This window comes from Apteryx mantelli, chromosome 4, assembly GCF_036417845.1.
Source record: "Apteryx mantelli isolate bAptMan1 chromosome 4, bAptMan1.hap1, whole genome shotgun sequence".
Lineage (NCBI taxonomy): Eukaryota > Metazoa > Chordata > Aves > Apterygiformes > Apterygidae > Apteryx > Apteryx mantelli.
In genome coordinates, this window is record NC_089981.1 from 46,282,338 (window position 1) to 46,308,903 (window position 26,566).

Sequence of the window (26,566 nt, forward strand, 5' to 3'; positions counted from 1 at the left end):
AGCACTGCCACCAAGGTCAGAGGGAAAGCAAACTTCCTAAACACATACGGCAAGAGTCTAATCTCCGGGGTGGAGCTCACAACTAACTGCTACAACTCAGCCACCTGGCGTTGTTTACACAGCACCAAGCATGGGGCCTGCAAGACCTGTGGCATGGTGGGACTGATCCCTGGGTCACCCACCTTCTTGGGGCAGGGGAAAAGGGAGGCAGGAGACAGGGAGCGTGGGCAAGAGAGACAGCTTGTGCAGGCAGCAGGGGGAAAAAGGCAGAACCAGAAACCAAGAGCAGTTGCCCCCCTCACCCAAATGCTGTGATTGCAACAGCACTTTCTCCCTCAGTGCCCAGGGAACCAGCTGAATTTCTCCCTTGAAGTGTTTCCCTTAATCCAGGCCACCAGAGAACTGCACGTCCAGAAGTTTTTTCCAACTGCATCACACAGTTATTAAAAGATATTGCCTCTCTCTAAGCCTTTAACACAGGCAGATTTGGGATATTACAGGATGGACTGCACACTGCTAATGAGTCAGAGAACAGAGCTATCCAAGCGACAGCCTGGAGCTCTAAATGGCTTTCTGGAAAAGGCATCTGGATGCAGGAGGTCTGCACATATCGCAGACATGTTGTTCCTCCCAGGAAGCAAAAAAGAACACCTCTCACGAGGTGCCAAGTCTCCACCAAGCTGGGAAGGGTAGTGGCACCACAACACAGAGGACAGCAACAAAATGCCTCCAAGTCACAAGGCCCATTAAAGCCCCCTCCCCCCAACTTGTTTGACCTTTGGCTTCCTTCCCCTCAGACTACCTCTTCAAGCAATAAGCCTGCCAACAACACTTCAGAAACACAAGAACTACAACACCAACGTCCCTTGTTAGTTGCCATCTTTCCAGGCCTTGGGAGGGTTGTTTGGGATCAGAGGTGCACACTATCACCACCAGCAACACTATGCTCAGAGCTTGGTGTGCTTCATTGCCCTTGTGTTCTCATTTGGACACAAATCTGAAGCTCTCCTGGAAGGTGTCAGCCTCCTGTGAGATACCATGAGTGAATCAGGCCTTCCATTCTAGACAGGGCTCATGCGTCAGGGACTAAAATACTCTCTGGACATGCATCTGCCTACAGGTTATTTGGAGCTAGTCACAATTTATCTCCAGCTATTTCAAAGGATTGGTTGAGCTCACCCAGAAGCAAAGAAAATAGACTGTCATACCACAGTGCAGGAGCCGAGCAGGGCAGGAAGGGATGCTCCTATGGAGACAGGGCCAGAAAGGCTATCTCATCCCACACCAGGATTGTTCTCTTCAAACCACAGTAGAAAAAAATGCATTCTTCTCTCTCCTAGATCTCACACTGGCAGGCTCCTTCCCTCATGGATGCAGATGAAGAACAGCAGGAAAACACGGCTTGGGAGAACATCACCTTTCCCCATAATTACCAGCCTCTCAAGATACGGCCACATGTCAATGCATTATGTCTATTCCTCTACCACATCCTGCTCCCCAGGTCTAATGCAGACAACCGTATGTAGCAAAGAGGTAGAGTCTTCACATACCCCAGCACATGGCAAGGTCTGCGCCAGGCATACTCTGAGCAAGGCTTACTTAGGAACAGCCAGCTCATGGCAGTGCTCTGCCTGGGGTCAGTCTGCCCGGAAATGCTCTTGCAGATCTGAGCAGCAAAGAACAAGATGTTGGCAGCCAAGCAAGCTAGACTTCAGCACTGCATCCACTGATGGGCTGGCAGAGTCTGCTTGCTTTTTGGTTTGCTTCTTTTCATGCAATTACCGCTGAGCCTGCACCCCTCATCAGAGCACAGGAATCATTTGGCCTCTGGTACTGCCAGAGGATTTCCAGTAAGCACCAGCCTTCAGCACCTAGACTGACAGTAAGTGCTAACAAAGGCACTGCTCAGAGATCTTTCCAGGTAGAGTGGAGAGAGAAATTAGCCCCTTAACCCAGTTTTGCCTCCTACCACCTCAGTAAGGACTATAAGCCAAGGCAATTTAAGTCTTGCCCAAACTCATGGGCTGTCAGCTGCTTTGAGGAGCAGTGTCCTTCCCCCCCCCCCCAAGCACTCCCCTTGTAGCATATTTACCGTAAAAGGCACTGGGTTGTTACTCAAACTGTCCTCCAAACTCACTCACTGTAGGAGGGAGATTAACAGAAAAAGGAGAAGCAACAGACAGTGGATGGGAGGGAGGCAAGGGACAAGGGATGAAGAGGAAGCATCTGCCAAGAAGTTTCTCACTCAGGGACAGAACAGCACTAGTTATCTAGTTATGCTGTTCAGAGAAGCCCAAGGACTTTGTGCATCAAGCTTCACCTCTGGCTGAAGACAAGGTGTCTTTGGCAGTCTCCTAGGCAGCCGGCTCTCAGATTGCTGTCTGGCACAGACAGGGCTTCTCCTTGAAAGGGAGCGTCAGAGTAGCTCCAGTATCTGCACTGGATATGCCCCTAGAGTCATGAGCAGCAGCTTCACATACTCTCTCACCCCTACTTTGATATGGAGGTGCCTAACACTAGCAGCCCAGTCACCATGCATTTCAGAGGAGCTCACAGGTAGCACTGCATGTAAATGGAAAGTTGGGTCTAATCCATGTGATTCTGACTAAAAAGGTTTGTTTAGCACCAGACTGTTTGCCAGCAGTATCTCATGCCCTTTTTGAACTCAGCCTGCTGGAAAACAAATCCTCGGGGAAGGGCGGAGATCAGAAAGGATAAAGTGCCTGCCCATGCAACTGTAATTCTTGCAGTGGAAGCTGCAGGCACACACTGCATCCATTGTGTGGAGGTAACTGGACAAGAAGAAGGAGGGGTAGCTCGGCAGAGCTCTGTTTGCACTGAGGAGACCTGCAAGAGGCCTTGAAACACCTTCCTTGTGCACCAGGCACAACCTCAAAGGGTCAGGATGCCATGTTTCAGCACTGAGGTGTGCGCCTGGATCCACACCTGTGCACACAGATCTTTACAACACAAGGAGTGCCAAGGGCCCAGCTCAGGTGAGCAGCATGCGAAGGGGAGGGAAAGGCGGGCAGGGGCAGTGCTGGCCAGGTAGGCTCAGCACAGGAGTGCTCGTTCGGGCTGGGCTGGACTGAGCTGAGCTGTGGCAGGAGGCACAGGGGACTGCAGCCAGCACAGCCCCGCACCATGTGGAGTGGTGGGAAGGAAAGACGTGCAGGAACACAGGTCCAATCCCCCTTCTGCAACAGGCTGCAGGTGACTTGGCTGCAGCCAGATATGTCCTGTGCCTCAGCCTCCCGCACATGAAGTGGAGGTTAGCACTCGAGTGCAGTAAAAACTTAGTGCTCTGACTGCAGAATGACAGTGGCCATGCAATGCCCCAGCACTGCTAAAGTAAGGGCTCCAGGAGAGAGCAAGGAGGTGCCAACATCACTGACTGCACATCCCCGACCACCTCCTCTTCTCCTGCCTTCTTCATTGCTCTGTCTGTCTGTCCCTCTCTCCTGAAGCTTCTTTCACTGATCCAGGGCAGAGACACACTCGCACAATTAGAAGAAGCACACGAGGCTGGTAGGTCCCCCATCCCCATCTCCCCACACACACTTTTTCCAGCCGCTGGCCACAGCTTGCATCACCTCCTGCAGCATCTCCTCCTGCCCCACACCCAGCAAGCAGGCACATGTAATTTAGTCTTTTAGGAGAGTCAGAGCTGCTCCTGAACAGTCTGTTGCACCTTACACTTCCATAAATAAAGCCCTTGCCAGATGCAGAAAGATGGTTCTCAAATGTCTTCCAAGAACAGATCCAAACATAGTCCCGGGTGTAGACCAGAACAAATCTCCTAGAAGGGGGTAGAGGCCTTCCTGGCTAGTAACACGAACACATGTATTGGTCTCCATTGTGTGAGGATTTGGTACACACCACTTCAAAAGTCTACACTCTGTCTTCAATAACACAGACAGAAAGTTGTCAGATTTAATGACTCCCTTGAATAATCCTGATACCAGCTCTTTAGAGAGGCAGGTATCACACACTAGGTCACACCAAGACCATGCACAGGTGGAGCAGACACCTGGTCTGAGACCCTCGAACACCAAGTGCACACACACCAGAAACCTTCTGACGTCACCAGCTGCGGCATCTGACAAATACCTCTCTCAAAGACCCCAGCCCAACCATTAGCCCAACTTCACACCCCTCTGGGACACAGCTGACAGCAAAACAATCTGTTGTTTCAGATAAAACTAGTTTTAAAGTGCCCACTGGCAACCTTTAAAAGAGAAGGCTCAGCTCTAATGATAGCAGAGGTAGTACCTCACTTAATTACAGCTCGCTACTCAGACCCGCAGCAAGACCACATCTGAAACCCTATGGAGGAGTTTATCCCAGCCTAGCTTTCCATCTCTTCCAGCTACGCGCCCACCTCCCCTTCCAAAAGGCTCCTACAGCCCCCTCCCAAGGGGCGAGCAACACCTGGGCCCTTCCTGGAGGGAAACGGGGGGCAGCCCGCGCCGGGTCCCTCCGCGAGCGCGGGGAACAGACGGACGCACGGACACATGCGCACACCCCTGTCCCGGGGCACAGGCTGGAACCAGGCGCCCCCTCCCCCGGCCCTGCCGAGGCCTGTGGGCACCCCACAACGGCCCACGCCCCCACCCCAACACCCCTCCCCAGCCCCACACCAACCTGCCCCCCACCCCCCCCAACCGGCCCCTCGCTCCCCCATTCCTCACCCGGCCCCCACTCAGCGGCCCCTCCGTGGGGTCCCAGCCCGCACCCGTCTCCCCCGCCGCAGGCGCAGCCTGCCCCCGGTACCGGCCAGGCCGCAGCTCCCCCCCCCCGGTACCTGTCCCCGCCGCCGCCCGCTCCCGGCTCTTTAAATCCCCTCCCGGCCGCCCATCGGCCGCTCGGTGCTCGGCTGCGGCGCCTGCCCCCGCTCGGCGCCGAGGGGCGGGGCTGGCGGCGCGGGCGCAGGCGCTGTGGCGGCGCGCAGGCGCTGTGGCGGCGCGCAGGCGCGGTGGCGCGGTGGCGGCGGCTCCCGGAAGCGCGCGGGGCCGTGCGGGTCCATGGCGGCGGCGGCGGCCGCCCGCGGCGGCCCGGTGGCGCGGCTGCGCCTCCTGTGCCACCGCTACCAGGACTACGTGAAGCGGCACCCGGCCGCCACGGCCCAGCTGGAAGGCACCGTGCGGGGCCTCTCCTACCTGCTGCCAGGTGCGGGGAGGAGGACCCAGGCGTTCGGGCCCTCTCCCCTTCCCCCCTCCCCGCCCGCGGGCGCCCGTTAACGGCCGTTTCGGCCCGAGGCCGGCGCGGGGCCGCTCGGTGGCAGGGGCCTGGCCGGGCCGGGCCGGGGCGGCCGTGGGTGCTCAGGCTCCGCCCGGGGAGACGGGCGGCGGGGCCCCGCGCAGCTCCCCCCGGCGGAGCGGCGCGGGGCCTGGCGGCGCGGGCGCTGCCTGCTAGCTGCTCTGCTTCCTTCGCAGGTCGCTTCTCGGACTCCCATGAGCTGTCGGAGCTCGGTACGTAGGCGGCCCCGCGGCAGCTGCGTGTGCAGAGGGGAGCCGGGGGAGGGGTGTGCGCTGCGTGCGGAAGTGAGGAGGGAGGTGTGCGGCTCGGAGCAGAGCCCTGCTGCTCCGTGGCAGGGGTAACCCAGCACCTGCTGGGCCCTGGTGCGGCTGCGAGCCTCACTTCTGCAGGGGATTGGTGAGGTTGTCCCTGTGTGGAGAAGAAAGATTGTTCCTTTATTAGTTGTTGTCTCAGTTCTGCTGGCATTTCTTATTCTCCCTGACAGTAGTGGTTGGTATTTGCCTCTGGATTCACATTGACAGTTTTGTGATTCAGCCTTTGCATGGTTGTGTGTGGAGTCGTATTCCTGGAACATGTTCTTCTCTCAGAATCTGTTGTTCTCTTCATGTTGCTCCTGGCTGCATCTCCTGCCAGCTGAGGAGGAACCTGCATATCTTAGTCCTCACCTTCTAGCAGGAGCAAAAGGCAATAGTCCGTATCCTGTTTTGATTTCCATGCATCCCGTGATCACTTTGTTCCCGTTCTCTTCCTTTTGTAGTGTACTCTGCCTCCAACCTCCTGGTGTTACTAAATGACTGGATCCTCCGAAAGGAGTTACAGCGGACCATGCCTGTGGTAAGGCTGGAGTGCGAGGGAGGAAGGATGTGGAACATGTGTTTTTTCCTTGCAGAAGCTATGCTCTCAGGGAGTGTCTGTAAAAACTACCAGGGCTTTGCTGTGGTGTCTCTTTGGTATCAAGTTTGTAGAGGCCACAAGCACTCTCTGAATGCGTGGTAAACAGCAACCATGCTCCATAGCTCTTGGCCTGGAGGAGTGGCCAGAGCACTCCCTGGACCATAGAGATCAGGCCCTGACTTGTGCCAGGAGCTCCGCTGTTCTTGGGTTTTTTTGTTGGTTTGTGGACGGGGGTTGTGTGTGGGTTGTGTGTGTGTGGTGTGTTGTTTTGGTTTGGTTTGGGTTGGGTTTTTTTTTTGGGAAGTTCAGAACCTGATATGCAAAGATATCACCAAATGAATATTGCTGTTTCCTGAGCAGTGGTTGTGGAGCACTGAAGCTCTGATACAGTCCAGTAGAGTCCAATAGTCCCTTTGCGTCATTCTGCCTAGGGTATTGAGTAAAAACAAACATTTATATGAGCACCTGATTGCTTCTGTTTGCAAGAGCCCCAGACTTGCTTTCAGTACTTGTTAGACCCTTTGGAGAAAGAGGAGGAGTTTTGTTTTGTTTTTTTTTTTTAGGGGAGGCCTCTCTTGTAGCAACCCTGCCTGTCCTGTGGGTTTGGGTGTGGCAGGCTCAATGTCAGCCCAAGTAGGCAACTGGAACATCAGGTATGTAGCAAACAAAAATGCAGAAGGCTTGCTTCCCTGGCTGTTAAAGACTGAACTTGAGGTGAAGTGAATTTCAGCAATGTCTTCTTAATTGATGCTTTTCAAGTAGTACAGGTTAAATCCTGTGGCTGGCAGCACCAGCAGGTTCTCCTCTGGGGAGCACAGGCCCAGGCTGGAAGAACCCCACTCTCTTGGGGTTGATGCTTGGGATACAGACTGATGCTGTGAACTTGTATTTAGCAGGCTGTCACTCTGGTGTGACTGTGGGCTCCGAATTCCCTTTCCTGTACTCCGAGTGTGCTCCCTCATCACCTCTAACCAGGGAAGAGGTTCAGCATGTATCCCAATTCTAGAACAGGAGAAAGAAAGAGTTTTGCCTTGGAGTTCAGGCACTGTGCCACAACCCAGGAGATTGTGATGCTGTTTTAGCTCGAGTAGAAAGCAATCCAGCAGGCAGCTGTGACACGCTTCATTTCTGGGGTAGCAGCTCTGGATAATGTTGGTATTTCTGGGTCTGCCGCTGCTTGAAAGTAGAGTAGTGGGGTTGCTTGTAGAGTGACCCCAGGAGAGGCACCACTTTTGTCTCCCAGTCTGTGGTTTCCAAAGCCATCTGGTGTTTGGTTCTGAGAGTCCCACCAAATTGGGCTGGCTTCTACCCCTCTTAACTCTCAAGCAGAACTTGCCTCCTCTCCCCCTTCCTCCCCCTCTGTGTTTTGCAGTCACTGCCCCAGCAGAAGCTGCTGACCTGGCTGAGCGTGCTAGAATGTGTGGAGGTCTTTGCAGAGATGGGGACAGCCAGGGTGTGGGGGGAGATGGGCCGATGGACCATCATTGTCCTCATCCAGCTGGCTAAGTAAGTGCTGCAGACGGAGGGGAAGGGGCTGCATGAGCTTGGAAAGGGGATCTGGAGAGGGCTTGGCAGTACCCCAGACGAAAGCCCAAGCAGGGCTGAGCTGCCCGTCCCTGAGGCTGGGAGAATTTGGAGTCCCACAGTATGCTGGATACTATGCCATGGAAGGGGTGCTTGTCCCTCTCACCTTGCTAGTGGTTGCTCTGAGCAGACCTGAGTGTTTTTTTCCTCTGGGGGAGTCACCTTGTGAGTGCAGCAGGAACAGAGCTTCGTAGCCTGGTACTGAAGGCTTCCCTGTGTGTCTGCCCACAGAGCCATCCTGCGTCTCCTGCTGTTGCTGTGGTACAAAGCTGGCATCCAGACATCTCCTCCCATTGTGCCGTTGAACAGGGAGCAGCAGCAGCCTCTCCACCCCCAAGGTGAGCCCTCAGTGCTAGCATTGGCTTGGCACCCTATTTGTCCTGCTAGGATTTCCTCATCAGAGCAATGGCTGGGGCAGCACAGGGAGCTGTAAGAGTTCAGTGTGCCAAGCTGAGTTGTGTTGTGCTTTACATCCTCTGCAGAGCGTGCCCTTTTGCTTCTCAGGGTTAGCTAGTGGCAGTGTTGCCTTACAGTCTGGAGGGAGGAGGCAGAGGATAATGGGTCTAAGCCTGAAACAGCAGCCTGGGCTGCAAGTCAAATTGTTTGTCCACCAGTCTGAGGGTGAAGAAAGAGCTCCTAGGCCTGGGCAATGTTGTGAGGATTTACCTCTGACAGCACTGCTTAATGTTAGCCCCTTCAGGACAACCCAGTTTGCTCTACATCAAGCGTTCAGTCCAGTCAGCTTGTCTCCTCCTGAGAAAAGAAAGCTGGAATGAGAGTGTTGTCTTAATGAAGGAAGGTTCTAGCTGCTCATGTAGAGAAGGGTGCTGCCAGTTCTGGGGTGAGATGTGATCCTCTGAAGTCCGATCCCTGTGGCTGTTTTCTCCTGCAGACATGGAAGGCAATTCCTCAGGGAAGGATCAGACCTATGTTGGCAGGCGTTCTAGCCGTGTTGTGCGGTCTCTCCAGAGCAGTAAGTAGTTGTGCCAGTTGAGGCTGTTTCTTGTCTGAGCTGTTTCTTCTCTGTGCCCTTTATATATGGTCTGGGTGTGGGCAATAAAGAGCAGAACCTGATCAACCTGTATGGAGACATATCCAGCCTGTCACTGAGCCCTGCCTGGGGGGACATCAGAGCAATGGATCCAGGTACATTGTGCAGCACTCAGAATTGACTTGGCCTGTGACCTGTACAATGGAGACAAGTCTTCAGTGTGGCTGTGCTTTGAGGAGCATGGATCTTAGAGCATCTCTCCCTGCTCTGTCCTTTCTGGAGGCAAATTCTGAGTGTGTTGGTCAGCTGCAGTAACTTGGGAAACACAGGCACAGGGAGGGGGCAGCCACAACCTTGCTGTGTCCACAGCTCTTTGAGCTCTCTTGTTTCACCCCTTCACAGTGCAGAAAGCAGTGGGGTGGTAGTACGGGGAACGTTGTAGAAAAGTACTGTTTGCCTTAGTGACTGATCTGCCTGTTTCAGCCCCATCCCTTCAGTCTAGGCACTGGGGATCCCCCCAGCAAAGGGAGGAGACCCAGAGCCGAAGAGCAGAGGAGATGAACCAGCATCCCACCCCTCTGGGCCTCCAAGAAACCTTTGCAGAATCTGTCTACATTACCCGCCCTCTACTCCACTGTATCCTGCCCTGGCTGTGTGAGGGCGCACACCCCGTGTGCCAGCAGAGGGTGCTGCGGGCTCAGCCACCAAGCCCAAGTGTACAGGAGTGCAGCACCATGCTCCTTTCTGCTGTTCAAGCACTGGTGCTGTTTTGCTTACGCAGGGGCCTTGGGACCCCTCCCTCGTCCTTCACCTTGGTGGCCAGCATCAGCTGCTTAAGTTGTGGGCACAAATCCTCCAACCCCTTCCCTGGGGTCCTCTGGCACTGCCTTGGAGTGTATTCTCTTGGGCTCTGTAGAGCCTTGCTGGTACCCAGAGGATCACTTGTCCATGTACCTTTTGTTAGGTGTGTTTGGTTCTTTCCGTTCCTTGACTGTCTGTTCCTAGTACTAAGTTTAGGAGTGTGGGGCCAGAGATCATGGAAGCCCTGGCTCCTCTCAGCAATCCTGGACATCTCAAGGTCAGTCTGAGGTTCCTTTGTGAGTGTTTTGGGGTTGGGGATGTGTGACCATCACATTTCCCCCTGCTTCCCAACCCAGGGCAGGCCCTTCTGACAGAATTATGCACAGGGTCTGGGCCTGTTTTTTATCTGGGTGATTCAAACATTTAGATATCCTCTGCAGCGCTTCCTATGTTTCTCTTCTCTATACTACCCATCTGAAAGAGCTGGAGCAGTGTGCTCTGTATGGAGCTTAGAGTGGAGGGAATTTAGAGACCCGCTTTGCTTTCCCTGTTGGCTGCTGTTGCCATGGGTTAACTCTCTGCCCTTCTTCCAGTCTGAGCTTGCTGAGTGATCTGAAAGACCTGAACAGGCGAGAGCGTGCAGAGTTGAGGCGACGAACCGTCCTACTGCTGTATTACCTGCTGAGATCTCCTTTCTATGACCGATATTCAGAGTAAGGGGCCCCTGATGGGCTTTTGCTGAAAATTTTTGCTTAAAAGAGATAGCATCAGGGGACTGGGTGGGCAAATTTAAAGAGGTCTGGGTGCCTGTGACCAGGTTACTGTGAGCAAAGGTGATAGAGCAGGCTAAGGTTATATCGAAGATTAAAGACTCATGATCTTGCAGTTTTGAGCGGGGGACAACCAAAGATGCAAGCAAGACAAATCAGCTTCACAAAACTAAAATGCAGCTGCTGTTGTTGTTAGTGCATTAAATAGCTGGGACAGGGAATGTTACACTGGACTCATTCATACTTTCTCCCTTCTTAGGGGCAGGATCCTCTTCCTTCTGCGCTTGTTGGCTGATTATGTGCCTGGACTTGGCTTTGTCACACGTAAGTGGGCTTAGCTGCTGTATCCTTCTTTCTCCTGGGTAGAAGAAAATCAGGGCAGTTGGGCAGAGCTGTTTGTCAATCAGTCGCTGACCTGTGAAAGGAATAAGGAGGTCCCTGGATGGTTAGCAGCAGTGCATCTTGTATTAATGCTTAAACTGGAATGGAAAGGGATTAATTGCTTCCTAGCTATTAGGCAACTGCACTCAACCACAGCAGCAGACCTCCAAATATCCTCATAGCAAGCAAAGCTCTGTCTCTGCCACCTAGGCTTGATCTCCTGGGCTCCTTTTCTCCAGCTTGACTAGTGCACCAGAGCCTTGCCTTGTAGTCCCTATTTTTGAACTCCTTTCCTTGATCCTGAGTCTGCAGCACAGACCTGAAGGGTAGACAGTGGCCAAGAGGTATTGGCCTAGGCGGGAGCTGCTTGTAAGTCAAAGAGCTGAACCAAGTTTTTTTTCCCCCTGAGTCCCTCACCTGAATGTATCCCTTTACCATGGGCTAGAATTTCACCTCCCCCTCTTCCCTGCTGATGTGAAGCCTTTCCTGGAGTGGTTCATGGCAGTGATATGGCATTGAGGGACTGGCCCTTTCTACGGGCAAGTCACAGAGCTGGCTAGCTCAGGAACCCCTTCCCCATGTTACTGATTTCAGAGAGGCTTGGCAGCCTGCCTTAAGCTGTATGCTTTCATAAGCATCTTTGCTATGCTGCAGTTGCTTCTGTGGCTGCACCTGCTCCTTATTGCTGAGCTGTCTTCCTCTTTCCTGTGCTACAGCTGTGTCCTGACTCACTGCATGCAAGTTTTTCCCTTGCACATTAGAGAACCCCCTCCCCACTGGAGCTTAGGCAGGTCAATGCTGAGGAGATGGTGTCCCATGATTATGTTTTGTGCCCTATGTTTTCCTGATCTAATCTCTGGTGGCATATCCTGAAGTTGCCTCCCATCCTGGTGAAAACAGCCATTTTATTCTTGGGTTTTCCCAGTATAATGGGGGAGTTGGGTTGATGTGTATCATAATGGCAAGGGGGAATCTACCCCATATAGATACAGCTTCAGATTCTTGCCTTTCCACTTGCCTGGTCCCTCTGTTCTCTTGTTTCAGGGCCGCTGATGGATTATTTGCCTGCTTGGCAGAAAATCTATTTCTATAATTGGGGCTGATGAGAAGATGACCCTTCTTTGCTAAGATCGTGGCTGGACATCTCTAAGGAGAGCAAGCAGGCTGGGGAAAGGGTTGTTGATCTTGTCTAATTTTCAGTTAAACCATCAATGAGAAGCTCCCATTCTGGAGGTTGGGGGGGAGGGGGTGTATGTAATTTTTTAACAGATCTAGCTGTGAATGATGGATACTATATGTGTGGAGAGATCCTGGCCACTTCTTTCCCTGGACAGTGCTGTGGCTGCAATGATGGTGGTGGGACAACCCCTTTTTTAAGCACTTGATTTTTCTCCTTTTGTATGGCTGCACTATAATAAAGCTAGGCAGCACAGTGTTTTTCAGAGAGCATTGTCTCCTGCCTCATTGTGCCTAGGATAGACCTGCAGCCTGCTTGTGTTGGCCATGCCTGGCCAATCTACTTGAAGAGGGCTTGTCTGTCAAATAAACTGACTGAACTGAAAGAACTGAGCTGAAAGACCTCATCTTCCTAAGATCTCTTCCCTTGTGACTTCTGGTACTGGGTGCCAGTAAGTCTCTTGATCAGCAAGAAGAGCTTCAGTAATCGTCTATCCTGGGAGCTGCAATCTATAATTATATTGTCCATTAAAGACCTTTCCCTCTGCCTCTGGCCTTGAGGGGCAGGGCCCCACATGTTGCTCAGCTGGCGCGTGTGTAGCATCTGCGACTCCTGATGCCTGGTTCAGTCTGCAGTTTCCTGGGGCTTCCTGTGCGTATGGAGAGCCATGGTTTGTAGGATGTTTTGCCTAAGTGTGTGCTAGAAGCGTTTGCAGAATTGCTGCCAGCCAGTGCTCGGGGGCTTGGCCTAGGGTAGAGGAGAGGAGAAACGAAGAGATTAACTGAGCAGATGTTGCTGTGCAGCACTTAAAGGGTCCAGCTGAGGCCTAAACAGCTATAGTCATCTCTTTTATCTGCTCTGCTAATTAAGGGACAGTTGAGACATCAGTTTTGTCCAGTCAGCTGCTGTGGAGGCTCCTGTAGCTTGGGCAAGTCCTGCAAGCAGCCTGCCCACTGCCAACATTATTCACACTATTGTGGGGCTAAACAGCTGGAAACTTGCTGCCAGCAGCGTCTCCTGTGTCTGAGCAGAAGTTGACTTCAAGTGGGTAATAGTAATATCTCTACCTGAGCTGTCAGTAAGAGACTCTCAGGCTGCAGGGATCACAGCTTGCTTGCCTCAGCATCTGAAATAGGTGGGGTACACCCACCCCTACCCTCTGGGGCCAACAGACCTCAGCAGTGCAGGGGAATCCCAGGGCTTTGGCAGGGCATGGGGTTTGTGGCACTACCTCAACTGGCAGTGATGCTCTGTAATGCAGCAGCAGCCTGGAAAAGTGGCAAGCTGGGGACTGTGCTCCATTCAGGCCACAGGTTTTTAGTAAAGAGGAAGATGCTGAAGATTGTAAAGCCCGGAAAGCATGGGTTTACATGTGGGGAGAGGGAACTACAGAGATGAAAGGGTTTGCTTTCAGAAGGGTTGAAAGGGAGGTGCAGGGTGTTGGTGGGGAGTAGGGAAGCAGCTGTGGTGCTGCCAGGTGACATGCACTGAAGGGGTGTGCACTGGTGGGGGGGAGGGCTGTGAGCAGCCAGCATGGTCCATGCTGCTCTGTGCCATGTTCTGCCTCAGGGGAGCCATGCTGGGGCTTAGGTTAGGTGAAGCTGCAGAGGCTGTGGGCTAGGCTGGTTCCCAAAGCCTGGCTCAGTGAGGAGCAACCATCAAAGCTGCAACAGAAGGATGTGGCTGAGCTGTTGCTCGAGGCAGGCAGTGTGTGGAAAGCAGCCAAGGACCAGAAACTGTACCAGTGGGGCCAACAAACGCTTCAGCTGCAAGTCACCTGATGCCTGACACAGCAGACCCAGCTGGTGAATGTCCCCCATGATGTGGTGCCAGTGCCAGATGCTGTAGGCCCTTCCTATGGCCATGGAGTGGGGGTCTCCCACCAGCCCCAGGTTTCCTCCGGGAGATGGCTCTGGGCAGCTGTGAGCAGGTGAGGCACCATGAAGCAGGGCAAGGAGGCAGGCAGCAGATCTGGGCGGGAACCTGCTTCCTCCCCAACCTGGCTGGCTCCAGGTGCGGGAGCCTGGCTGTGCTGCTGCGTGTCCCCAGGGCCACCCAAAGTGGTGGCTCCCTTTGTGATGTGGCTGTGGCGTGTGATGTCAGGGTGTGCTGCAGGCGACGGGTGCTGGGGCTGAGCTCACCTGTTTGTGCACGGGCCCTGGGGGCTGCTGCCGAGCCCCATGAAGCACTGGCTCCTGCTGCTCGCCGTGCTGCTGGGAGCTGTGCTCCCTCGGCCCCTGCGCCAGAGGTGATGGCACTTTCGTGATCTTTGTATCTCCCTCCTCCTCCCCTCTGCCCTGGCTGTGGCAGTGCCTGCAGGGGTACCCACAGGGCTGTCCCTTTTCCTGTCTCTAGCTCATGTGCAGCCTTTCCTCCCCAGCCCCTTGCACCAAGGTCGGCACCTCTGGAGGCAGGCCAGGCCTGCGAGGAGGTGAGGGGTGCTGGGGATGAACGGGGTGTGGGAGCTAATGGTGGCAGCCCTAGTGCTGGGTGTGGGGCACCCCAGGCAAGCACTTGGGGGGGCCTCAGCTCACTCCTGCTTCTGGATTTCCTCTGCAGGGTCGACTACTTGGTCCCTGAGGATTTCTCTGCCCCGCTGGAGCTCCCGCAGCCGCATTTTGGCCTGGTGGACGGTATGGCTCGCTCCTTGCCCCCACCCCCGGCTGTGCGCTCAGGGCTCCCCATGACGTGTGGACAGAGCTGGCAGAGCCGGCTCCTCGCAGACCTGCAGACCAGGTCTTGTTCTTCAGCACTTGTTGGCTGATCGAGGGGCTGTGAGAGCAGCCTCTTGTGGTCTGGGACAGGGTCTGTCACTGGTCCCTACTGCTGCCAGGAGTGCTGCCTGAGCCCCCTTTCAGCAGGGGCAGCTGGCAAAGCTCTTCTGCAAGTCCTCAACCACTGCATCCCCCCTGCACCAGCCCAGCATGCCAGCAGATGCTGCTGTGGGGGAGGTGAGGGAGGAGAAGCAGCTTGGCTGGCCCTTGCATGCTTTGCAGCGGTCCCCCATCTCCTTTGGGGGGGACACGGGCAGGAAGAGCCTGGCTGCTCCCTTGGCTGTGAGCTGCAGCCACGGGGGAGACAGGGAAATGCTGCAGCTGCCAGGTGCAGCAGGGCTCAGCTGGCACTGACCTCCCTGCATCCCCCTCACCCTGCTGTCTCCCCACAGATTATGGCATTAAACCAAAGCAGCTTCACTTCAGGACCTGGGCAACGCGGGCACAGCCAGCAGGGCTGCGCAGCGCTGGCAAAAGCAAGCGCGATGAGCTCGACATGTCAGAGTACTACTATGATGACCATCTGTGAGCCAGCATGCACATGTGCCCCCCACTGCCTAGCCCTGGAGCTCCCCACTTCACCTGCCCTGTGCTCTGCAATTCTGCACTGCAGGACAGCAGGGCACATGGGTAAGCGTGGGCTGAAGGGGCAGGGTGTCTCCTCCTCCGAGCCCTGTCTCAGGCACTGGCAAGGGAGCGATGCAGCAGAAAAAGCAGCCCTCAGCTTGAACTGGAGCCAGCAGTGCGCTTGTGGTGACAAGCGCTGTCAGCGTACTGGGCTGTGGTAGTAAAAGCACACACAGCACATCGAGGGAAGTGATTGCTCCCCTTTGTGCACCTGTTGTGAGTCTGTGCCTGGAGCACGGTGTCCAGTTTGGGGCCTCGGGGACAGGAAAACACTGATTACCTGGAGCAAGACCAGTGGAGGGTCACAGGGCTGATTAGGGGGATGGAGTACATGAGGTATGAGGAGAGGCTGAAGGAGCTGGGTTTGCTCAGCCTTAAGGAGGGAAGGCTAAGAGGGGATATATTGCTGTCTTCATCCACCTAATGGCAGGTATAGAGAGGACAGAGTCAAACCCCTCTTGGCAGTGCACAGGGAAAGAGCAAGGGGCAAGGGACACGTTGCAACAGTGGCAGTTCTGGTTAGATATAAGGAAAAAATATTTGCTGTGATCACAGTTAAGCACTGGAACACTGGTCCAGAGATGTTGGCTCCCCAGCCTTCGAGATTTAAAACTTGGTTGAATAAGTCCTTGAGCGCCCTGCTATAACTTCGCAGTTGGCCCTGCTTTGAGGACCTCCAGAGGTCCCTTCTGACCTAAGTTACACCACAATTTTATGATGATCTCCTGGCTTCAGGGAGTGAAGACGGGCTCTCAGACCAAACCCAAGAAGTGCCAGGGCCTATTGAGGTCCCAAGGGAGGGAATGAGCCAAACCCACTGCTGTAGGACATAAACAGCACAGTAGCACTGCTCCATGAACCATCATATTTAATAGTTGCCATCACAGCAGATCCAGCTGAAGCACAGAGACCGCTGGCTGCAGGGACCAGGAGAGCCCTTCTGTCTCCCTGGAGATTTGCGTGGCTCCCTGCAGGCTTTAGCCCTTCCCTGCTCCGCCTCTGGAGAGGCACCCCCTTCTGCACTGGGGGCTCAAGCCCACCTTGGTGGGGTGCCTCAGCCTTGCCCCTGCCTCCACAGCTGCAGCTGGAGGGGAGAGAGGGAGAAAGGGGCAGAGAAGTGCTTCCCTTCCCCATGTTGTAGTTACTGCGGAGAGATACAAGGGGGACTCTTTCTCTCCCCAGGACACAGTTACAAGATGGGAGGTGTGGGGATGGGTGCAGAGGCAGGGGTGAGCTGTCTCAGCTCATCCCTTCTCATGCACCCCTCTGTGAGAAGAGATACCAGGACTCCCTCTGTCATCTCTGTCCAGCAGCCTTGTCCCCAGGGCTTGGCAGGGAGGTGATGTCCCCTGGGGGGGGGGAGCTCATCTCCCAGGCAGGAGCCATCACATGGTTCTTGTTTGCTGTAGCTGCTGTGTCTTCATACTGCAAGAGTCCGACTCTGCCACTGCATTAAAAGTCACCCCAAATGGATGTGACGGGAAGCTGGGCCATGGTCACAAGGGGGAGATGCTGTCACCCCAGCCTGCACGAGGAAAGGGCTTGAGCATGCTGCTGCCCACCCCTTCAGTGCTCACAGGCAGGGCACCCTGTGGGTGCTTCTCCAATAGAATAAACTAAGAGTATTTTGTACAATAAACACAATTTGTCCAGCCCTCCCCCCTCCCGTCCACCCCAGCCCGAGGAAGGGGAGTCATGAAAAGGGGCAGTACTCTGTGCCCCCAGGGAGCTGTTCCCAGAGCCCACTCTTCCAGTTTCAAAGCAGCTCTTGTCCATGCACGACGGGGAAGGGGCGAGTTTGCAGCCCTGTCTGTACAGGAGGTGCCTGTGCCAGCCCCTACTCCAGGTAGATGTCCTCTGTGGGGCACGTGTACTCCACATACTCCTTGTAGAATTGCTGGAAAGCCCTCCTGCAACACAGCACGAGCAAAGCTGAGCAGCGCCCTCCCCTTGGGGCATTAACAGAGCCTATTTCCACTGCTACAGCTTTCCTTCCTGCCCTTGCTCACTACCCGGATGTGAGTTTGGAGCAGGCACCCCCTGCTTCAGTCCCCGAACCTTCACACATTAGCACTCAGAGGCATCACTGGAGCAAAAGGATCTCCATCCCTGCTCTGATCCTCTGCACAGCGCATGATTTGCAACCATCTGCCAGCAAATCTTTGCACTGGGACTTGTTCCAGTGCTGTCAAGAATATGGTGCCTGTCGCCCTGTCAGCCTTGCTTTAGGGAAGTGGTGCCAGCTTGGAGCCGTGTCAGAGCCCCACACGTACGGGGAGATGGCAGAATCCAGCCTGGGGCCCTAATTCAGGGGCCTTTGGGAGGAATCCTCCTGCCCTTCAGAAGCAAGTGCCTTTCTCCCAGTCTGGCCAAGACTCACCCTACAGACTCTGCGAGGGGCTTTGTGGACTCCTCCGAGACAAAGACGTGGCAGGCAAATCTGTGGTCAGCAGGGTGCTTGGTGATGAACCCAAAATACCTGAGAGAAGAGAGACTAGGTAAGACTGGACTGACAGATGGGCAGGCACAGGTACTCCAGTACCCACCCCGGGCACTTGTGTGAATCAGCAGCCGAGGGATTTAGGAGTCGCCTCCCGTCCCCCTGCTCCAGTGGCCATCAGCTCCCATGGTCCAGTGCTGGGAAGGAGCGCCCTCCAAAGGCTGCTCCTTGCAAGAAGGTGATGCACAGGACTTGCAGGGGAAGGGGAGCTCTCATGAAAGGTGCTGGAAAGCCTTCCTTTCCCTTCCCTTCCCCTTGCAGGGCAACGCAATGCCTCCATGCCGAGAAACTGGTGCTGAGAGCAGCCCACACCTCTTTGCTACTCACTTGTTGTTCTTTGGATGGTATCCACAAAAGGAAACGTTCTTCAGTTGGAAAAAATGGCTACATTTGTTTACCTGGGGGAAAAGAAAAGGGACTGTCAAAGCTACCCTGCCCAGAGCTGCCCCACCACACCTGCAGGGTAGCCAGTCTGACCTCTGAAAAATATGTGCTCAGGTCTAGCAGCAAAATGAATCAAGGCCTGTTGCTGAGCTGCCACCTGTCTCTGTGCCATTCGGCACCAGGGCTTCTGCCCCCACTGAGGCACAAACTACAGGGACCACTTGTGGGGCACAGCTCACACCAGTCACCAGCAGGGCTAGCATGAGAGGCTCTGGTGAGAGGACAGGCTCTGCAGAGGGACAGAGGAAGAGGGAGGTGAGAGCACCAAGATGAAGGGTCAGTTCAGGGAGGGCCCCAAGTACCTGCACGCACATTGATTTACCAGTCAGTCCCTGCAGCCTCCCAGCCCCACTGCCTCTTCCTCCAGCAGCTCCTATGGTATTTCCCTGAAGGCTGTGTGTCAGGCTCTACTCAGCTTAGAGGCAGTGCTATTGTTTGCCCAGTACACACAATCCTTTTCCCTTGCTAAAAAAATACTCATAAATGAATAAAAGGTAGAAGATGAATGGGTAGTTTAGAAGAAAGAAGTTATTCAAACCTCTGTCTTCAAAGAGTCCCACTCAGAAATGAGAATTTATTAAAAAAAAGTTTAAAAGCAATCGAGTTGATGATGTCCTCTAAATACAGGCAAAATTCGTAAAAAATCCCAGCCCAGCTCTCTGCCACAGTACCCATGGCCATGAACCACTCCTACATCCCTGTCTGGAGAAGAGGTTTCCAAATGGCTTGCTGTAAAGGCCTTGTTTGCTTCTGCAGAGCGTCTTGCTGTGCCTTGGTAGGTTACTTATGGAGAACACTAATCAGCAGCCTACAGTATCCTGCTAAAGAGATTGCAGGGCAGATCTGGAGGACACCACTGAAAATAGCAGCAGAAAGGTTTAGGAGCAGCTCTCAGATTACCAGTGCAGCTCAGCTCACAGCATCCCAGTACAGCAAAGCACTTGGCAGCTGCATGGGTCTGGGGTGGGCATCAAGCTGTGCTAGGGCTCAAACTTGGGATCCCATGAGGCATGGGGGACCCTGATGCTAGGCCTACAACCCCTCAGATAGTGTTTCTCATCAGAGCAAGGACCATATGGGGATGAGACCCATGATTTTCTTATGTGAACGTGATCTGTAGCACAGGGTACAAGAACCAGCTCAGAAGAGCAACTGGGGAAGGGATGTGATGAGTGCAGGGAGTGTGGCCCTACCTTGCTGTTCTCCTTGGAGTCGTTGGATTTCACGGCAATCTTGACCCCGCGCACGCTGATCTCCAGGACACAGCTGGAGGGTGGGTTAAAGTGCACAGTGAGGCGGCGCGTGGTGGCAATCTGGGGAGGGGGAGACAGAGAGACAACGCTCTGGCACTCATGGGCAGCATGTGATGATAGTTTGCCCCTCCCCACAGAGGCTCTGCACTTGCTCCCCACTCGCCCCTTCATGCTGCCAGGAGGAGTGACTGCTCCAGCTCGCTGCTAGGGGGCTTGGCCTGGGATGGGACTCTACCTTCTGCATGGCTGCACACAGCACGTCGTTGCCTTTGTGATAGGGAACCTGCACCGAGCCAAGGAACTTCACCCGAAACTGGTCCATCCAGTCACTGCTCTTGGCCAGAGCTGGAAGACAGAGCATGTGGGAGGTAGCATGCAGGAATAGATGCACACGACATATACCTTTGGCACATGCCCATCTCTGATGGTCAGGTGTGTGGAGCAAGATACACCTCCCCTCTCCATTTTTCCCACACCTGCACGTTTCCCTGTCCAGGTAAGGCTTTTTGCAGCACCAGGTACAAGTGCCCGGCACCACAGGCAGAAGCTGCCCGGGCTCCCATCATTTCCTGCCTGGTGCCCAACACAATACTCCTTCCACCCCCCGCCCCAGCTCAGCACCAGCCTCCACTCAGCAGAAAGGAGGTGGGCCAGAAATTGGGGATGTCCACAGGCTGTATGCAGAGAGGACTGGTACCTGTTACATGGTCTGGGTCCTTGGTGACTTCAATAGCATAGTAAGCAGGAAAGATGCCCCGGTCCCCCGTCCGCATGTTGTAGGCCTCATACCAATAATCTTCTGCCTGCACCTCCACCAGCAAAGGATCATCCACCTCCAGCTCCAGCTCGTCCGCATGGCGAGGCACAAACCTGGGCAGGGAGTCACTAGTGCTTGGCCAGCCAGCAGCTCTGGTGGCCTACTCACTATGATACTACTAAGGTGGAGAGCAGTGAAAAACTCACAGCCAACAAAGGCAGGGAGTGTCCTTGCAGATGTAACTAGTCAAGGATATCAGACTTCTGAATAAAGAATCTGAGCAGGTCTAGGGTCAAAAGGCAGCACCCTGGCACCTACTATGAGGGTGTACCCTACTGCATCACCCTCATTACTCCTCACAGAGGTCTTGGGTTGCTTTGGAGGTCTCTCACCCCTGCCGCAACCTAGGTGGATGTTGCTTAGCTAGTGCCTGGCTCCTGCTGGGAAGATACAAGCTAGGGACAGGGGTTTGGCCTCCAGGCTTCTCACATTAGGAAGCACTGCAGTGGAAGCAGAGGCTTAGATTAGGACCGGTCTCCCTTGAGCAGTGTGGCTAGCCACCACCATGATGGCAGGGGAGTACTGGGCTTTTTAAGCAATTGGGACAGTGCTTGTGTCTGCACTCACCTAAAGACAGCGCGGTGAGTCTGTTCCTGCTCCTCCCCATTGATCATGCAGGAGAACAACCCAAAGGACTCAGCACCTGGGAATGAATGTAAAGGGGAACATTACAGCTTTGAGGGGTCAGTAGCCTCGCAGATGGAAGGACACTGCTCTCTCAACTCACTTCTATGGTTAGGTGCCTTGGGGTGCTCACTGGAGCCTCCCCAGCAGGCTGTACTGCATTTTCAGACAGCATACTAGCTTTGCTCCATGCTTTTCAGTCTGACATCTCAGCCAAGAGGCAGAGAGCCCCCATGGCACACACTCTGCCAGAAAACCCTTTCCCGTGACACTGATAAGAGGCTGCACTGACAGCAGTGGAGCTGGAAGGACTCCAGGAAGCCAGGCATGGCTAAGAGCGCAGTGCCAGCTTCCCCGTGGCCAGCACAGCTGCTATGCCCTGGATTCCTGGACAAACTCTGTCTCAAGGGCTCATTCCCCCAGCTCTGCTAAGGCACTGGGAAAGCACAGCCAGTGGAAGTGATACCTTTATGCCAGAGGACCAAGACTCTCCTGTTGCTTTAGCATAAGGTGTTCAAAGAAAAGAAAACCTGAGGGTTCACCTGTGTGGCTACAGGAAGATTATCTCCAGGCTATCCACACAGGTCACACAAGGAGAGCATGTCCCAGACACTAGAGCTTGGGCTCCCCAAGCAGGGTTCAGTCTTATGGGGCTCTGGGTAGGAGCAAGCTGAGGGGAGGCTGGGCAGCTGCCCCATCCCTGCTCCAGCAGCGATGTTGTTCCCACAGTCCCAGCTGGTCCCTGGCTCTGCTGGAGCTGCTCCAGCGGAGCAGAGCTGGCAGCAGGAGAATTGCTGCATTAGGAACCTGGGCAGAGGCAACAGGGAGTCAGAGCATCTTGGGTGGCAGTGATCCCTGCAAAAAGGGGAGCTTTCAAACCACCCTTCAGCCACACATCAGTCACCAGCTAAGGACACAATTAGGAGGCATCTACAGAGGCTACAGGGCACTTCAGGTAAGGGCTGAAGGTGGGATGGGGGAAGGGCATTTCAGAGCAGGGCAAACTGCTGAAGCTCTGCTGGAGGAGAGACCCAGGAGTTGTCTGGGCAAGGCAGCCCCAGCGTGTGGAGCTAAACATGTCCCTGACCCAGAGCCCCCAGAGGAGCGTTCTTGACTGAGATGAAGCCACGCAGTGGTAAAAGTGAGGAAGGAAGGCACAACAAGAGCTGACACGCTCATACATGACAGAAGTGCCTAGCGGTCCTTGCTGAAAACATGATCTTTTTGTGCCAGCCCTTGGCCCTGCACAGCTGTGACAGCCATCAGCAGCAGCACGACAGGGACTGGGCCTCCAGCTTGCTCTGAGGGCAGCCCTGTCTGCCAGAGCATGGCCCTGCTTTCCCCAGCCCTCAGCCCTATGGGGACAGGCACAACCAGCTAGTCCTGTGCTCCTCGGGGCAAAGAGGGGCACTCCAGACAGGCTGCTGCACCCCACGAGATGACCAAACCTCCTCCCCTACAGCTGGGACCAGGCCGGCTTAGCCCCATGTCATGCTAGGCAAAAAGCAGTTTGAAATGCCTCCAGCTGCCTCTGCTTGAAGCTCATGAGGCCTTTCCAGGCCTCAGGCGCCTCCCTGGCTGCAAAGGAAGAAGTCACAGGCTGCAGCAAGCAAAGTTGGAGCCAGTGCCCACTGGGAGCCTCTCCATCTCACCATGGGGACCTGCCAGCCGCGCTGCATGGCATGAACAGGGTATGTTAATACCAGGAACAGGCAGGGCTGCCTGGGGACACAGTCACCAGCCCCCTCCTCCCTCCACCCAGCACTCACTGGAGGAACGTGCCCGACCGCTCATGAAGACGTTGAGGAACTTCTTGGAGAAGTGGATGTCCGCCTCAGGGGTGGAGTCCTCAGAGATGCAGACCGAGTTGCGCTTCAGCACGTCCTCCTCGTACTCCTCGCCGATGGCCGACTCATAGGGTGAGGAGACACAGTTGTCATAGACAGTGGCCGAGTCGCTCTCATCGCTGTAGCCAGAGTAGCACTGTTTGAGGCTGACCAGCTCCAGCTGCACGTTCTCGTCCACCACCAGTGTGTACTTGACCGAGTCGTAGGAGAGGGCACTGGTGTCTGAACTCACTGATGCCCTCTGAAGGTTGTGCCCTGGCCGGTAGCCATCATTCCCCCCACCGCAGGAGGTCCTGGGCAGGTTTGTCTTGTCAGGGGAGGACATATAGTCCAGCACCTCATCCTCCTCACTGATGGAGGGGTTGGTTTTCCCTGCGAGGGCTGAATAGCTGGAGGTGTCAACGTCGGAGCTGATGGACATGCGGTTCTCACTGGACTGGGACAGAAACGGCTTTTCGGCCTCCAAAGGGTCCGAGTTCTTCTGCACAGGCGTCAGATAGATCTCCTCTGTGGCCTCGAGCCTCACATCCGTCTGGTAGCGGATGCGGTCCCGGTGGGCCTCGGGACCCCTTGTTGTCACCACCACCACGCTGGCTCCATGAGGCGGGGGCCGGCTGGTCACCTGGTGCTTCTCAGGCGCCCGGGATGAGGCGATGCAGGCCGGCGCCATCTGCGTCGCTGCTGTGCGCCGACACGGGCTCTCTGTGGATGTGCCCCGGTCTTTGGTGGATGTTGTGCTGTTTTGGTGATTGACCTCATCACTCAGGCAAACGTGGTCATGGGGAGGGGTCTGCTCACCTGGAGGGGGAGGAGAGCAGTGTTGGCGCTCATACTACGCCCTGGGAAGGCGGATGTTCCCGGCTTGGGGAGCTGGTGGGGGATGCACTAGCCAGGCCCCAGGCTCAAGCTGGACACACGTCCCATGTCCATGTGGGCTCTTCTCCCCAAACCCCTGCTCTGGCACTGCTTGCCACAGGCTCCGGCAGTGGATTTACTCCTCAGAGCCATGAAAGAGTGCAGGGAGCTGCCCCTGGGCAATAGCCCAAGAACTCACCCGTTTTCAGAGGGGACGATGACCGGGACACCCGCTCCTGCCAACTGTGCTTTTTCCCCAGAGAGTTGTTATTCAGCGTGTCCTGAGGAGAAGAACAAAGCTCCCTTGTAGCCAGAGCAGTAAACAGCACGTGGCACAACAGCACCCATCCCTCCCCGAGCCCACAGCACCTGGCCCAGCTCTCCCCATGGCAGTTCGCTACTGCCTGTGCACACTGGGGGACATGGGCGCATTGGGACCACCTGCCAGCCCCACACCTCGCCACACTACCACTACTGCTGGGAGGGTTTGAATGGTGGCAGGAGAAGCGCAGGCAATGGGCCAGCCAGAAGAGAGCCTGGCCTCAATTTCTGCACTTATCAGCCCTGCAGGAGCCCACACATACCTTCTCACTGCTGGATGGTCTCAACCAAAATCAAGACCCAAGGCTGCCTGAAGCCTGTCCCTGGCACACTCTCACTTTCCCACTTGCTTGCAATCCCTCCCTGCTCTCATTATCCCACTAGGCAATGAACACTTGGACAGGGACTCATTGTGGGAGATGCAGCACCTCCTTGGCTGCTCGGCACTGAAGGATGGGTCATGTGTTTGGCAGTGACGATCTCTCTGAGATGCTTTTGACATGGCGCACAGCAGCTGGAGCCGGCATGGTGGCTGGGCACATCCTGGGACTGCTGGCAGCGCCTCGACAGTCTGCGCCCGCCAGCCGCTCCTCTGTTGCATCCATGACAGTCCCCAGGTGCAGCCTGTGCTATATGGGCACACTTTTTTTCCCATCCTTCTGGCCTTGGCTACATTAAAACTACACAACATTATTAAATACAGGAACTACTAAGAGTCAGGGGTTGTGCTGTTGTCCAACCAGGAGTCAGTTACTGGATAGACTGAGTGTAACAGCAGGTACTGGAGTGAGCTATATTGTGAGTATATATACTTATATATATAGGCATATATACGTAAACAGTTCACTAAGAGACTTCAATCCTGCTCAGCAGAAGAGGAAGAACAGGGTCAGGCCACTTGTGCTGTTCACATTCATGTGAGCACTGCGTGCGCTTATGTGGGTGCTGGTAAAGGTGCAGTGCTCCTGATCTGTGTGGCTGGTATGTGGCTGAGTGTCTGCATGCATGTGTGTGCATGCACACTGGGGATACATGCTCTGTCTCGCTGCCACACCTGGGGACAGGGAACACCAGTGGCCTTGCATCTATGGGGCTGGGACAGGGCACCTCCCTGGTCCCCAAGCCCACTAGATTGGACTCCCTCCAGTGATGCCCTCCCCACAGCCTGCTCTGGAGCATGCAGTCTCCTGCTTATGACCCCAGCCCCGTTTCCCATCCTCTCCTCCACACCCCAGCACCAAGTTCCTCTCTGGTCTCCCATTCCCCAAGCTCCTTCCTGCTGGGGCACTGGGTATTTTTTCTTGAGCTGCAGTAGTGGCATTTTCCATGCTATTAGTTTTTGCTCACGTACTAAGCCCTGCTGAGACTCTGGATTTTCTCCTGGCCTCATCACAGACTGCAGCTATTCAGGAGCTGCCCTGTTCTTGCCTTGCTTCCCCATCAGCATGAAGCAAGTCTTTGCCCTGTGAATCCACTAAGTTGCACATTGTTGAACAGCACAGCTGCCAGGTCCCTGCCTCTATGCAGCAAGGAGAGAGACCCCCTCCAAGGGGCTTCGATGAGCTCTCAGCACAGCCTCCAGAGCCCCTCCTGTGCCAATACAAATAATGGCATGTCCCCGCTTGCCTTTCCCAGGGACGCGATGGGCTGGGACTCAGGCCAGGCGAGCTGCTGCAATGATGGCCTCTGTGTGTGAAGCAACTCCTGCAGTGCCATGAGCCAGCCAGGCTGCCCGGACCCCAGCCAGGCCACCTGGACCAGGGTGGGAGGCAGCAAACACAGCAGGGAGAGCCCACACATCCTGCAGGGCCAGGGCACTTTGGGGTCTGGATTACCCAGCTGGGACGGAGAGGTGTTCACATGGTCTCTGAGGAAGAAGCTACCTGGTCCCAGCAGCGATTTCCTTCCTCCTCGATGCCTCCTGCCCCAGCCAGCTCTGCCCCATGCAACCACCCCTGCCAGCTGCCAGCCTGCTGCATCTGCCCAGCTTCTCCATCCTGGTGTTCTCCTGGCACATTGCTGAGCCCATGCCAGGCCCTGTGCCCTGCCTGGGCTCCCTGTGCACTCACCCCTTCACTCTGAGCCCCCCCATGGACCATGCAGGCAACGCGATGGGCTAACAGCAGAGAGGAGCTTTCCTGTGCCCAGGAGCAGTGAGGAACCGAGCGAAGCTCCTGCGCTGTTTTGACTGAGGGGCAGAGCACGTCTGCCCAGAGCCCTGCCTCTTGCTGGACACCTCCGCAGTGAAGCCAAGTCCCTACATCCCATTCTCCCTGTCCTTGGCTTGGGCCATCCCTGTGACTCCTGCTGTGGCCCCACCAACTCCGCCGTCCCCCTCCCAGGGCACCATCACCCCCCTCCTCAGCCAGCCATCCTCTCTGACATCAGAGCCAGGCCTCTCTGCCCCGCCACCCCGCAAAGCACCCTGGAAAGTATCTCTCCACAGGCCTGCTGCCATCCCTGGAGACAGGTCCAGACCAACTGCCGTGGGGTGCCTGGCTGTGCCCTGTCCCCTACAGCTGGACATGGCTCCCACATGTCGCTTGCTCCCTGGGGCTACTGCACAGGATGGCACAAAGCTGCCAGCTGTGCCCTTGTCCATTATGCTCCGTGCCTGCATGCCAGCTCCTGCCGCCTGCCCAACGCT

General features: G+C 55.3%; 4 protein-coding genes across 6 annotated transcripts in view; 2 read left to right on the forward strand and 2 right to left on the reverse strand.

Moving 5' to 3' along the window:
- Positions 1–4,849, reverse strand: part of LARGE2 (LARGE xylosyl- and glucuronyltransferase 2) — a 29,831-nt gene extending 24,982 nt beyond the window's left edge. The window contains exon 1 of the mRNA XM_067296421.1: positions 4,805–4,849. The gene's annotated coding sequence lies outside the window, so the exon portion shown is untranslated. The remainder of the gene's footprint in view (positions 1–4,804) is intronic.
- Positions 4,850–4,993: 144 nt separating this feature from the next.
- Positions 4,994–12,127, forward strand: PEX16 (peroxisomal biogenesis factor 16). Of its 2 annotated transcripts, none has more exons than XM_067296426.1 (11): positions 4,994–5,169; positions 5,436–5,471; positions 6,017–6,093; positions 7,526–7,659; positions 7,969–8,075; positions 8,630–8,710; positions 9,212–9,364; positions 9,734–9,806; positions 10,123–10,242; positions 10,559–10,623; positions 11,725–12,127. In XM_067296426.1, exons 1-11 carry the CDS (start codon positions 5,025–5,027, stop codon positions 11,781–11,783), a joined length of 1,050 nt encoding a protein of 349 aa, XP_067152527.1. In that variant the 5' UTR covers positions 4,994–5,024; the 3' UTR covers positions 11,784–12,127. The 2 variants fall into 2 exon arrangements, with proteins under 2 accessions (XP_067152527.1, XP_067152528.1); XM_067296427.1 differs by lacking the exon at positions 11,725–12,127 and adding an exon at positions 10,993–11,718 and having other exon boundaries at positions 10,559–10,642.
- Positions 10,630–26,566, reverse strand: part of MAPK8IP1 (mitogen-activated protein kinase 8 interacting protein 1) — a 35,607-nt gene continuing 19,670 nt past the window's right edge. The window contains exons 4-12 of one of the 2 annotated variants that reach the window (XM_067296423.1): positions 23,798–23,879; positions 22,666–23,541; positions 20,840–20,915; positions 20,153–20,325; positions 19,691–19,800; positions 19,396–19,515; positions 18,086–18,156; positions 17,639–17,737; positions 10,630–10,714 (exon numbers count right to left, since the gene is read on the reverse strand). In XM_067296423.1, the coding sequence (XP_067152524.1) occupies positions 10,699–10,714; positions 17,639–17,737; positions 18,086–18,156; positions 19,396–19,515; positions 19,691–19,800; positions 20,153–20,325; positions 20,840–20,915; positions 22,666–23,541; positions 23,798–23,879 (1,623 nt within the window). In that variant the 3' untranslated portion in view covers positions 10,630–10,698. Of the gene's footprint in view, positions 10,715–16,109; positions 17,169–17,638; positions 17,738–18,085; positions 18,157–19,395; positions 19,516–19,690; positions 19,801–20,152; positions 20,326–20,839; positions 20,916–22,665; positions 23,542–23,797; positions 23,880–26,566 lie in introns of those variants that run through there. The other variant, XM_067296422.1, reaches the window with a different exon arrangement.
- Positions 13,385–16,029, forward strand: FREY1 (Frey regulator of sperm-oocyte fusion 1). The gene is made up of 3 exons (XM_067296428.1): positions 13,385–14,105; positions 14,417–14,490; positions 15,024–16,029. The coding sequence occupies exons 1-3, from the start codon at positions 14,038–14,040 to the stop codon at positions 15,158–15,160; spliced, it is 279 nt and encodes a 92-aa protein (XP_067152529.1). The 5' UTR covers positions 13,385–14,037; the 3' UTR covers positions 15,161–16,029.

Coding starts and splice junctions, on each gene's coding strand:
- FREY1 (XM_067296428.1), top strand. CDS start 14,038: ATGAAGCACTGGCTCCTGCTGCTCGCCGTGCTGCTGGGAGCTGTGCTC. Junction 14,106..14,416: donor CCTCGGCCCCTGCGCCAGAG/GTGATGGCACTT, acceptor TTTCCTCTGCAG/GGTCGACTACTTGGTCCCTG. Junction 14,491..15,023: donor GCATTTTGGCCTGGTGGACG/GTATGGCTCGCT, acceptor GTCTCCCCACAG/ATTATGGCATTAAACCAAAG.
- PEX16 (XM_067296426.1), top strand. CDS start 5,025: ATGGCGGCGGCGGCGGCCGCCCGCGGCGGCCCGGTGGCGCGGCTGCGC. Junction 8,076..8,629: donor GCAGCCTCTCCACCCCCAAG/GTGAGCCCTCAG, acceptor TTTCTCCTGCAG/ACATGGAAGGCAATTCCTCA. Junction 9,365..9,733: donor TACCCGCCCTCTACTCCACT/GTATCCTGCCCT, acceptor GTCTGTTCCTAG/TACTAAGTTTAGGAGTGTGG.